The sequence below is a fragment of the Furipterus horrens genome, unplaced genomic scaffold, assembly GCF_987537825.1.
Source record: "Furipterus horrens unplaced genomic scaffold, mFurHor1.1.pri manual_scaffold_3, whole genome shotgun sequence".
In the NCBI taxonomy this organism is placed as follows: Eukaryota; Metazoa; Chordata; class Mammalia; order Chiroptera; family Furipteridae; genus Furipterus; species Furipterus horrens.
Window position 1 is genome coordinate 76565440 of NW_028327173.1, and position 12305 is coordinate 76577744.

The following is a 12305-nucleotide window of genomic DNA, read 5'->3' on the forward strand; positions in this document are numbered from 1 at the left end:
AGATCCTTTAGAAGTAGAATCAGTCCTTGAGAACAGGGAGGAAAAAAAGGAGAAAGAAACAGGGAATCAAGGAACACTCCCAGTCTATTTAGTGGGTGACTACGTAACCAAACAAGATAGGAATGGAAAAACTCCACAGGGGAAAGGTGAAGTAGATAATGAAGAGGTTCTGATGACTTGAAGTGTCGATGACTCTTCTAAATGGGGAAGTGCAGGAAACAGTGGGATACACAAGTCTGGACCTTGGGAGGAGAGAGTGGGTTCAGAAACAGAAATTTGGGAGTAATCTGCCTATAGATAGATCTAAACAATGGAAGTAGATGAGAAATGGTCAGAAAAATGCGTATTAAGCATAGCGCTATTTAGAAAAAAACAATCCCAACAGATAATACCTGACCAATAATACATAGTAAGTCAAACAGTACAATATTTTGAACTAAGTTTCCAAATAGAGGGATACTTTTTGTTGGACAAGGATAACTGAAAAAATGAGATTGTGACTGGAAAAGCATACAATGATTCACTGTATCTGCTACTGACATTTTAAATAACAACATAAAACTGATATTGAATTAAAGCTATTTCATACAACTAGAATAGCTAAAATTAAAATATATAATTTTAAAGAAAAATCTACAACCTGCACTTTAACAAACAGGCTTAAGGAAATAACTTGTGTTACCTAACCTGCCTCTTGCAAAAGGCCAAACTAAATACCAGTGTTTTATCTTCCAATGCCAGGTTTTTTCATTGAAAAAAGAAAAAGATAACCTGATTACTAACAATTCTAGGTAAAAATAAAACCAGTCAATTTTTTTTTTCTTTTAAACTAGGTAAGTACTAACTGAAAGGAAAAGTACTTCTCTATTCTTAATAAGTCAGCTTTTTTTGAGGGCAATTCATTTTACACAAATTCAAGTTGAAATAATATTCTGATGCCTCCCCCAACTTCAATTTATGATAAAGAACTCAAAGTTAAATTTACATAAAGCAAAAAAAAATTTTTTTCATAATAGGAATAGCTATCCAATAAGTTGTTTGCCAACAGAATTCTATATAATGAACCCTCCTGTAGACAGAAGATATTACACTAAGAAGGTATCCTCTGTCTCAACACACCTTTCTTCTCTGTCCATTTCTCTTTATATTTCTAATTGTTCTTTCCAGTAACTTCACTCAGAAAGCTAAATCATTCTTCAATATTATCATTTATTTCTACAGGCAAAGGTGGTTCAAAGAACTAGCAACTCTTGTCTATCTACTATCAGTATGGCTAAATCACAATGCCAATTTGGGTTAATAATGCACAAGGTCAAACAGAGGTTGACAGTCCATGATCAAAGCAAGCTGGCTATTCTTTCTGTCATTTATATAGAACACACAAGATGTGTTTATTTTCACCAGCCTCTGAATGACCTCCCTTAGGTGGCATGGAAAAGATCCCACATTTCTATAAAGCATTAACTAAAGGAGTTTTCTTATTTGATACTCTCATTAAGAGCAAATTTTACTTTTTTGAAACTTTTGATCTCTTTCAAAAACATCTTTGTTTGCTCAAGAACCCCTTAAGTTAAAGGCCATATGTCTAAATCAAATTGGTATAATGAATGAAACAAGGACAGGGCAGTTGGCAAATGCTCAAGAGGAAAAGAGATGCATGTAATAGGCTGCCATCACAAATCATGGGCTCAGTAATTTTTTCAGAATTAGTAAAAGCAATATCACTTAAGATTTCAAAGTCAAAAGGGAGCAAAAAAAAATTTTTTTAACTCCATTTTTGCCATTTAAAACTCCTACTCTTTATAAATCTGAACATCAATTATACAAATACTGTAAACCTTTAGTAATTAGATCAACTAGTAGAAAGCTTAAAGATAATACAGCCTACAGATTAATATAGATATGCATTTTTCATATCAGGTATTTTGACTAGATTAAAGAATTATTTAAAGATAGAATGATTTGTTATTGGCACTAGTTATTATTTCCAAATAATTTTAAGCCAATAGTCTCTCTAACCAAGATTAAATACTCTTCCCAATATTGTTTATACTATGAAGTTGTAAAACTAATATTTTTACCACTACTATTACCAGGAGAAATAGCTTCTCTCTCCCACAAAAATCAGTCCATGGCTCTCTTGTCAGAAATTCATAATCAATTCATGGACCTTAATTAATGAGATTGTATTAATCACATGAAAGAGTAATAAGTACCTCAGAGTTAAGTTTCTTTACTCCTGTTAAAACAAGATGGTCTACTGCCTGGAGGCTCAAGAGAGATAAAATAAGATAGCAAGGAATTCAAGACAAAAAACTATTAAATACATTAGAAGAGGAATAAAAGCAGATAACAAAAATCATGACAAACATGGGAAAGAGTGGCAAAGTGAAGCAATCGTTTTTATAGGGGTTCAGGTTAGAAAGAAATAGGCCCCAGCCCTTCCCTGTAAATCTTTGTATTTGAGTATAAGGGATTGGGTGCAACAAAATGAGAAAGGGAACACCCTATCAGACTCTCCTTGAATTTCTATCTTGCCTCACTGTAATAGGGAGGGGAACTGCTTACAATGGAGTGGCTGAAGGGAAAGGATAGACCTAGGGAATGAGAAGATAAATGGGTAGCATGACAAGGTATAATGCATTTATGAACTATTCATCTTTGTTTTTCTTTGTTAAAATGATGACAAGGGAGAAGCATCTAAATAAAGCAAAATGCTTGACAAGACTAGGAAATCTATCACTGAAAGTTTTTAAGTGTATAAATATCACTTGAATTTGATGTTTTCTCAATGTCAATTGTGCTTTTTACAGCATTGTATTTATTCTAGAAACAACCAAATGTCAGCTTAGTTGTTAAGAACTAGTTGTAATTATCAAAAAGCATGCAAAACAATATTTTTAAAAATACCTAATCACCTATAATATTGTTCTTAAATTATCTTTCAGCAAGCAGAATAGTGCATTTAAAGGAAACTGCTTGACACCACTAGCTCTCTAGTGTTAAAATGACAAACTTCTCTTATATGGTTACCTCACTCAGTCATTCAAACACTGTATCATTACTCTGAACCACATTCACAACATAATTTATATAACAAAACCCATTAAAACAAGTTATATTTGAGTTTCTAAACTTTCAGAAACCACCTAGAAACATATCCATTAACTAGATTATAAAACTGATAATTACAGAAACTAAATTCTCTGAGCTCTGCGCTGAGGGGTATCAGTAGCACTGAAGTACCTTTATATGTTATTTACCTTTCCTATAGGGAAAAGACAGATAATCTGAGAACATGAGAGACTTCTCATAAAATAAAAACCATTCTTTGAAAATCAGCAGCATCTGGTAAATATAATTCTCTGCTCTTGGTTTAATTCTTCCTTCTCCTGCTCCTTAACATGACCTAAATCCCCCTGTTCCAGCCACATCACTACCATCCTCCTCTGCCTCCCACCATAGTTCTAGAAAGAACTCTTCTCTGCTCGTTCTATAATTTACTACGCGAGAATGCCATCACATTCAACTATCACTTCTATGCAAACAACATAGAATCTATATCACTAAGGTGATATCTATGCCCTGGCTGGTTTGGCTCAGTGGATTGAGCGTCGGCCTGCGAGCTAAGTGTCGCTGGTTCGATCTTCCAGTCAGGGCACATCAGAGAAGGAAAACTCTGACTCCAAAAAACCTCCGCTGCCTTGCGGCATACCTCTTCAGGGGAAAGGCTAAGGGAGTAAACCCCGACAGAAAATCCGGAGCCGGAGTCCCTAAGGCGGTTTGACGTTGTAGTCAACACCGGCAACTCCTGCGGCGCACCTGAACCCAAGCTGTATCGACTCCGTCTTTCCCTTGGACCCTTCAGCTGCGAAGAGAGGGGGGGTCTGCTGCATGGTCAACAGCAGACCCTCCATATTACCCTGCCCAGGCTCTGTAGCTTCAGCGTCATCACAAGATGTCGATTCAACACGGGAGGAGACAGATACCATGTCACTCCCGAGTCGGACTGCACAGCCATTCTCGGCGGTGCAGATAGACTCTTAAGAAGCTACACCATCGTCTCTCGAGACGGACGGCTGCCGACGACGACGACGACGAAGGTGATATCTGCCTTAATTATACAACTGCTTATCTGAAATCTTTATCTGAGAAGCACAGTAATAAAATAGCTGAACATATAGACTCCTTGTCAGACTGTCCAGGTTAACATCCCACCTCCCTGGTTGGTGTGGCTCAGTTGGTTGGAGTGTTGTCCGGTAAATCAAAAGGTCATGGGGCTTGATTCCTGGTCGAGCACATGCCTAGGTTGCTGGTTCAGTCCACAGTTGGGGTGTTTAGGAGAGGCAACCAATTTATAGTTTCTCTCTCACAATTTTCTCTTCCTTCCTTCACCTCTCTCTAAAATCAATGAGCATGTCTTGAGTGAGGATTAAAAAGAAAAAGAAAAATCCCATCTCCACCATTTATTAACTGAGCAGCCTTAGAGAGCTTCTTCTATGAAAGACAGGCTGCTTCATCTGTAAAATCAATATAAAATTGAAATCTACAATGTGCTAGCCTGTGAGTATTAAGATAGATAATATCCAAATGCTATAAAGCACTTTGAACAGTGCCTTCCACAAAGAATACAATCAATAAAGATCAAATATTATCTATTACTTTATTACAATATTTAGCTGTGACTTCACATACAATAAGATCAAAACCAAAACATGTCATCCCTCAAATTGAACTCCCTTTCTGGAATTCCCTATATCATTCTTGCAAGAGAACTAAAAGTCATACTTAACAATGCTGAAAGTGTAAATAATTCTTTCTCAAGTCGATTCCTTCCTTCCAACTCTGAATGCCGCCACCCAAAATGAGGCCATCAGTACCTGAACTACCGCAACCCTCTCCCAAATGGACTGCTAGATTTATACTCTTATTTATACCCAACCATTCTTCACACTACTAGATGATGTCTCTGAGACCAAGGAAGTAAACCCATTTAGAAAATGAGGTTTTTCTTTTAATCTACCTTTTATAATAATATAAATATTTTAAAAAATATATTGCACAGGTTAAAGGAGAAAAAACAGATTTTTAAAATAAATGATATTGAAACAATTTGGTATCTACATTGTTAGGGTAAAATATCTAAAAGACACAAGGAGCTACATGAAGAAATTATAATCCTTAGAATGTCAAAGATTACCTAAATACCTTATTCACAGGCTGAAAAACTCACAATGAGACAGTATCAATTCTCCTCTCAATGTAATCACAATCAAAATTGATTGTTGAACTTAAAACATGATATTAAATCTATATGGAAGGGCAAAGGAAAGACAAGACACTTAAAAGAAGAACAAAAACACATTATCATTTTCAAATATCTATACAGTATACTAATTATGACTGTGTAGAAAAAAAAAAAGTGTAAAGAAATAGAGCAATAAAACTAAATAAAACCCAGAGACAGACCCAAGCATCTATGGACATTCAGCATATGATAAAGTAAGTAATACACAGATAAAAGGAGAAAGGGCCAATTTTTCAAAAACAAAACAATAAGTGAATAATAGAAGAATTTGGTTTCTACATGAAAAAAACTAATATTTTTTGAAATTTAAAATAAATTGAGATCCCCTTCCTGACATCATATAGACACACAAATTTTTAAAAAAATCAACTCCAGATGGATTATAAACCTAAACATATGGTGTAAACTCCATAGAACTTTTATTAGAAAATATCAGAGGATATCTTAACTTCAGGGTAAGAAAAGATTTCTTTAGCAATATGAACACAGACCCAAAAGAGAAGACTGATAAATTTTAAACCAGAATTTATCTTCATCATAAAAGATACCACTAAAGAGTGTGAAAATAAGCCACAATCAATATCTGCAACACATGTAACGTGTAAGGATTAGTATCTAGTCTACGTGTAATGTATTCCCACAAATAAATAAGACAAACAATTAAACGGAAAAAAGTTTTTTAAAGCCATTTCACAAAAAAGAAAAAAATCCAAATGGCCAATAAGCATTAAAAATGCTCAACATCATTAGCATCATGGAAATGCAAATTAAAACCACACTGAGATACCATCTTCACCACTAAATTGGCAAAAGTTGGAAGTCTGATGATATCAAGTATCAGCAAGAATTGAAAAAAACAACTACTTCCCTACCCGGGTAGGTCAGCTGGCTGGAGCATCAACCTGTACACCGAAAGGATGTGGGTTCAATCCCCGGTCAGGGCTCATATCTACACCGTGGGTGTGATTCATGGCCAAAGTGTGTACGAGAGGCAACTGATTGGTGTCTGTCTCTGTCTCTGTCTCTATGTCTCTCTCTCTCTCTCTCTCAAATCACTGAACATACTCTCAGGTGAGAATTTTAAAAAAGAAAAAAGGAAAAAACAACTACCCACATCCATTACTACTGATACATGCATTTGGGGAAAGAGCTTCGCATTACCTATTAAAGTTTGAATATGTACACATCCATGACCCAATCATTTAAACTCCAAGTTACATATCTTAAAATAACTATTGCACATGTGCACCAGAAACCATATTCGAATAATATTCATAGTAGCAAAATATTCAAAATAGTCATACAACCAAAGCACTGGAAAAACTCAAAACCTTATCAATAATAAAATGGATAAATTGTGGCAAACACACGCATCAAGTAACCAGAGTAATTTTATATCCATCAACATGGATAAATATAAAAACAGAATGCTTAGGAAAAGAAGCAACTCTGAACACAGTTTAAGTCCAATAAATAAAGTTTAAAACTGGGCAAAACTGTACAACCAATTGTTCAGAGATGTGTTTAACAGATGGTAAATATACTAATAAAAACAATGGAATGACTCGCAGAAACCAGGATAAAAATTACTTTTTAGGGGTATAAATGAAAAATGGAATCATGAGGATTTTTTTATTGTTTTTCTATTACAGTTGTCCCATTTTTCCCCCATTGCTCTCCCCTGTCCACCCCATCCCATCCCCTCTCCTAAAGACAATCCCCATTTAGTTTTCCGTGTCCATGGGTCATTTATACATGTTCCTTGACTAGAGCCTTCCCCTTCTTTCCCCCTTCTCTCCCTCCCCTCTCCCTCAGGTCACTGTCTGTCTGTTCCTTGTTTCCATGCCTCTGGTTCTATTTTGGAGAATTTCTAAGGTCTTGACGTCATACTGTTTATACCTGATGGTGAACATGTTGGTGCTAATTTTATTTTTTAAACTATAGGTTTCATAAATCTTATATATGTGTGTTTCATAACAAAACCAATCTTGGGGGAGAGGGAAATGAGTTTGAAAGTGAAATTAGGAGGTGAAGAATCTTAAGTCGGGCAGGGAAGGCAAGAAGAAATATAGGGCAAGAGCTAAAACGGGCCCATGGAGGTGATTAGACCCGAGCATGTTTAAATACCAATGCAAAGGCACCAGTGAGACTGGAGAAGTTAAAAACATAGGAGAATGAGGAAATAATTTATAAAATGAGATTTCTAAGAAGGTGGGTGGAGTAAGATGCAGAGCACAGGTGAAAAAGATACTTCATTCACTTCAATTTGAGGGAACAAAGCAAGAACAAGGCCTTACGTGCCCTTCTCCCCAACAAACTGTATTTCCCTTGACAGCCAGGCAGCACTAACATCTAGAACAGTGCTAAGGGGCAGGGAAGAGAAAAGAGGTAAGGGCTGCTCTGGGTATTTTCAAAAAGTGCAGAATGGAATCCCTGAGAACAGTACATCGTTCATACTTAACAAATACTCCAATCACGTATGAGCTAACTTCACAAATACTCAAAACACCTATTAGAAAAGTCTATGTTAAAGTTTCATTCTTTGTCAGGTAAATGGAAAACAATAGCATATTAAAAGTCCATCTCATACTTTTTTGATACATTGAATATTTACATTATTAGCAATCTTTTAAAAGCTAATTTCCTTAAAATAACTCTTACCTCACTTATAAAAAAATAAGAAAAAATCAACTTCTACTTACTTAATTGAGTTTCTAAAGTGATCTTCAGCCGGGTTTTTTACAGTACAACTATTCAGGAGCCATAAATCTGCATCTGACGCATTTTCTATTAAAAAAAATGAACACGAGAAAGAAAAGTATCACATTTAATCAGTCAGAAGTACGTAACTGCTTTCTTAGATGTCGCTAGGACTGCTAGGGTCACGCAAGCAGAGAGGCAGAGAACAGTCAAGTAAACAGGCAATTACAATATCATAGCTAACTGCTAGAACATGGAAATATTCATGATAAATATTAAAATGTAAAACCTGTGCTATTATCTTTTCATTTAAAAGATAAAGAGGATCAGCATTTGCTTCCTGTATTTTCAATACTTGAGAGTATTCAATAACTTCCAAAAACTGGAGTGTACCTGTCCTAACCTTACCTCTCAGTATGAAACTGCCCCTTTTGGGTTGCATGGTAATATTTTTTCAAGAACATCTAATATCATACACTGAATATTCTTCAGCTTCAGAGTTATTAAAAATATAATTTGTCTTTGAAAAAAGTTGAAGATTTACCTCAACCTGAGGCTTTTATTCCCCTCAACAATTTGATTAGATACTGTTATGTACTATAATAAATTCACTAGCAGTGCAACAAATCAGCAAAATCCATTGTGTTTAGTGAAATGAATTTATAAATGCCTCATGCTGTTCCAACTACCTTTCTGCCTAAAAGAACTTACACTTTAAAATAGGATTAGCACAATAAAAGGAAAACCAAAATTGAAAACTGCAGCACCTTCAGTGGTATTTCAATAAGAACAGAAGCTAGGGTCAAAAGACGTGAAGAACTAAGAGGACATACAGATGACTGTGTGTACAACCTACGTGAGAGGGAGCTTCACATGCAAGTATTACGTGAGATGGGGGGTGAGCACACCAAAGCTTCTAGTAACTTGGCAAAAACTACCCCCCCCGCGCAACATTTTATTATAAAAATGGTAAAATATTTTTATAAAGAGGCAGGATCCCAAAATTCTTGAAATGCTAAAAAGGCAAGGTAAATTCCTTATTACTATACATCAGCTGAATACTATGATCCATCCTAATGCCTCTTATTCCTCCCATTCATAACCCCACACCACAGTGTATGTCCCACCCAACAGCCAGACTGGCATCTTATAAAACATAAATTTGATTGTCACATCCCTGCTCAAACTCAGAAATGATGAGTATTCACCAACCTCCTCTAGATGCCCTCCTCAAACTATTCCTCACAATGCCACCTGAAAGATACTCCTCTAATTTCAATCTGATTGTAATATTCTTGCAATCTTCCAATGATTCCACATTGATAGTCAAGGCCTATCCAGATCGAGAACCTCCCCAACTTCAATATTCATTTCTCCCTAAATTAATGTGCCCTCCAGCCACACCAAACCACCTGGAGCTCGTAAACCTTGTGCTATGCCAATTGCCTAGAACACCTTCATTTTCTTCAGAATAACAATTAATATAGCCCTTCACCTGCCTGTCCACCTGGCTAACTCCTACTCAGCCTTCAGTTTCAGCTTGAGGTTTGTTAGATGCCTCTTCTCTGCACTTCCATAGTAGACTGTGCACAGACTATTCTGGCACTTTATAATTCTGTATTAAAATAATTCATTTTTCCAGCCTGTACTTATTACTATTTCAAAAATACTTAAGATAACATCTTTACCTGCTGCTCTCTGATGTCCAGGTCCTAACACAGGATGGGCACAAAACAGACATTCAAATAGGCATAGAACACTAAATAACACACAAGTAAGTACAAGAAGAAAGAAAATAGAGTCATAATGTGTGAGACTATCTACATATAGATTTTGGCCTGAGCATCAGTTCTTTGTGGTACAATTTATTCAGACAGGGAGGGTTTGAAAAGAAAGAGTTTGGGGTATGAGAAAATCAATAGGGGTTTTTTTTGTTTGTTTGTTTTGTTTTGTTGTGGTTATTTTTTTTTTCCCATGGTATATTTGAGATCCCTATGAAATATGCAATTGGAAATAATGATCAGTCATTTGTGTATACGAAACCAAAGCTCAGAGGAGTCTTTCAGTCTGGAGACACAAATGGGAGAATCAAAACTCTATAGAGGATATTTAAATTTCTGGGAATGGATGAGTTCGCCTAAGGAGAGGTAGAGGAGAGGTGGAGAAGAAGTGGAGAAAGAACCAAAAAAAGTACAAGACAAAACACTGGGTCATTAAGAGGTCTCGTAGAGAAGTTGAAGTGAGAAAATTACATTGAAAAAAAAAGAGCAGCCAATAAGAGGATAAAAACTAGGGCAGATAAAAGTCACTGAAATCCAGAGAAGAAAATATTAATATCTGAAATAGGAATAATCAATTATGTTAAATGCTGAGAGTTCAAGGACAGATGTCTGTATTAGTATTGGAAACAAAAGAATAAAATGATTGTCCAGACTTTTTTATTTTCCTCTCTCAATTTTGAGTATTTGCTTGTTCTGTGCCAACCCCACAATCACCCAGTAAAGGCCCTTTTTCACTAAGTAACTCAGAAAACAGACTCACTACAAAAGGGGAGTGAGAAGTATCATGTATGGCTACATGCCACTAAAGAAAGCTGATTCCACATTTTTGACCCACTAATAAATACATTTCCTAGGTTCTAAGATGCCTTCGACTATAAAAAAGCACTATCAACCTTGTAACAGCTCTTCAGGAAAAGCAGAACATCACATTCCTGTTCTTACTAATTTTAAGATATACTCCAACTTTGAACAATTAAAACAAGAGGTAGGGTGGAAATAAAATGGATCTGAAACAAAAGAAATCAGAGAGTTTTGCATGTCTGTCTTAGAGCGGTAACATCTAGAACAAACAAGAAATACCAAAACACCTGTCTTTCCAGAACTTTATCACCCAAAATAAAGTAAATGCTCAAATATACTACTACTATTGAATGCATAGGTTATTAAATTAAATATCTGGGAAGAGAAAGTCTTGCCTTAATCAGAGCATTCATCCCAGGTCCTCTGGTGCCTAGGAGGAAGAAGCAGTTTTATAAAAGAGCCCTTAAGAAAAGAAGGACTAGGTTGATGTACAAAAATGGACCAGGGAAGGAAAAGACAGTAAGAATGCACCACATTTGGAGAGAGACTTGGAGAGGAACCAAAAACTATTTTTACCTACTTTGAGATTTGTCCTACAGCACTACTGTTAATTTCCAATATGGAACTGAAAATCATCTGCACATTAGCCAAATATTGCCAATGCCTGAGCTGGGATATGAGAACTGCTTTGGAAGGCTACAAACTTTAGGCTAGTCAGATGGAATCTACACCTCAAGACTTGATTGTTTAGTCTTTCATTATCACACCACAGTGCTGCAATGAATAGCAGTATGCGTGTATCATTCTCTGTTCTTCCCAGATTATCTTTGGAATCAAGTCCAAAAAAGTAGGATTGCTGGGTCAAAGAATGAAGTCATAAGTAATTGCATTATATACTGAAAAATTCTCCTTCCTCAGGGAAGAGCAATGCAAAACATTGCCCATTTATCCAGGCATCACCCACAGAATATGCTATCAAACCTGTGTACTTTTGTCAATCGGGTGAGAAACAGGAAGCCAGGCAAAGTTTGTTTTTTGGGTTTTTTTTTTTTAAGTATATTTTATTGATTATGCTGTTACAGTAGTTCCAATTTCTTTTTCCCCTTTGCTCCTCTCTGCCGAGTACCCCCCTTCCCTCCAGCAATCCCACCCCTCCTCAGTTCATGTCCATGGGTCGTGCATATAAGTTCTTTGGCTTCACCTTTTCCTATATTATTCTTAACATACATAGTTTAACATTTAGATATTTGATCTATTAGGAATTTATCCTAATACACATTGATCTTACCAAATTTTTAAAACAGAAAATGAAATAGGATACTATATTCTCAAATCAAATTGGAAAATGATAAAAAATATGATACTATCTAATGCTAGCAAAGGAATGAGGAAATTGGCAACCTCTTCTGCTGATGGCAGTAGACACTGAGGAAACTCTTTGGAATGCAATGTAGGGATAGCTATCAAAAATTTAAATGCACATTAGAATTTCACCTACACATGCTTATAGGATACTTGCGCCACATGCATATTTATATATATAACTCACATATATGCACACACATATATACATATAATATATATATATATATAGTCATACACATACATTTTTAAATTCGCATTGAAGATTACTGACAAAGCAAAAGACCTAGAAAGCCTACAAGTCCATTATAAGGAGACTGACTAAATAAATTATGAGACTGCAGCTAAAATAC

The 12305-nt window shown here is 35.8% G+C and overlaps 1 protein-coding gene across 4 annotated transcripts in view; it reads right to left on the reverse strand.

The window, feature by feature from the left end:
- Window positions 1–12305, reverse strand: part of CDKAL1 (CDKAL1 threonylcarbamoyladenosine tRNA methylthiotransferase) — a 638543-nt gene that overhangs the window by 518209 nt on the left and 108029 nt on the right. For all 4 annotated transcript variants that reach the window (XM_090271743.1, XM_090271744.1, XM_090271742.1 and 1 more), the window contains one exon: window positions 8011–8095. In XM_090271743.1, the coding sequence (XP_090127869.1) occupies window positions 8011–8095 (85 nt within the window). The remainder of the gene's footprint in view (window positions 1–8010; window positions 8096–12305) is intronic.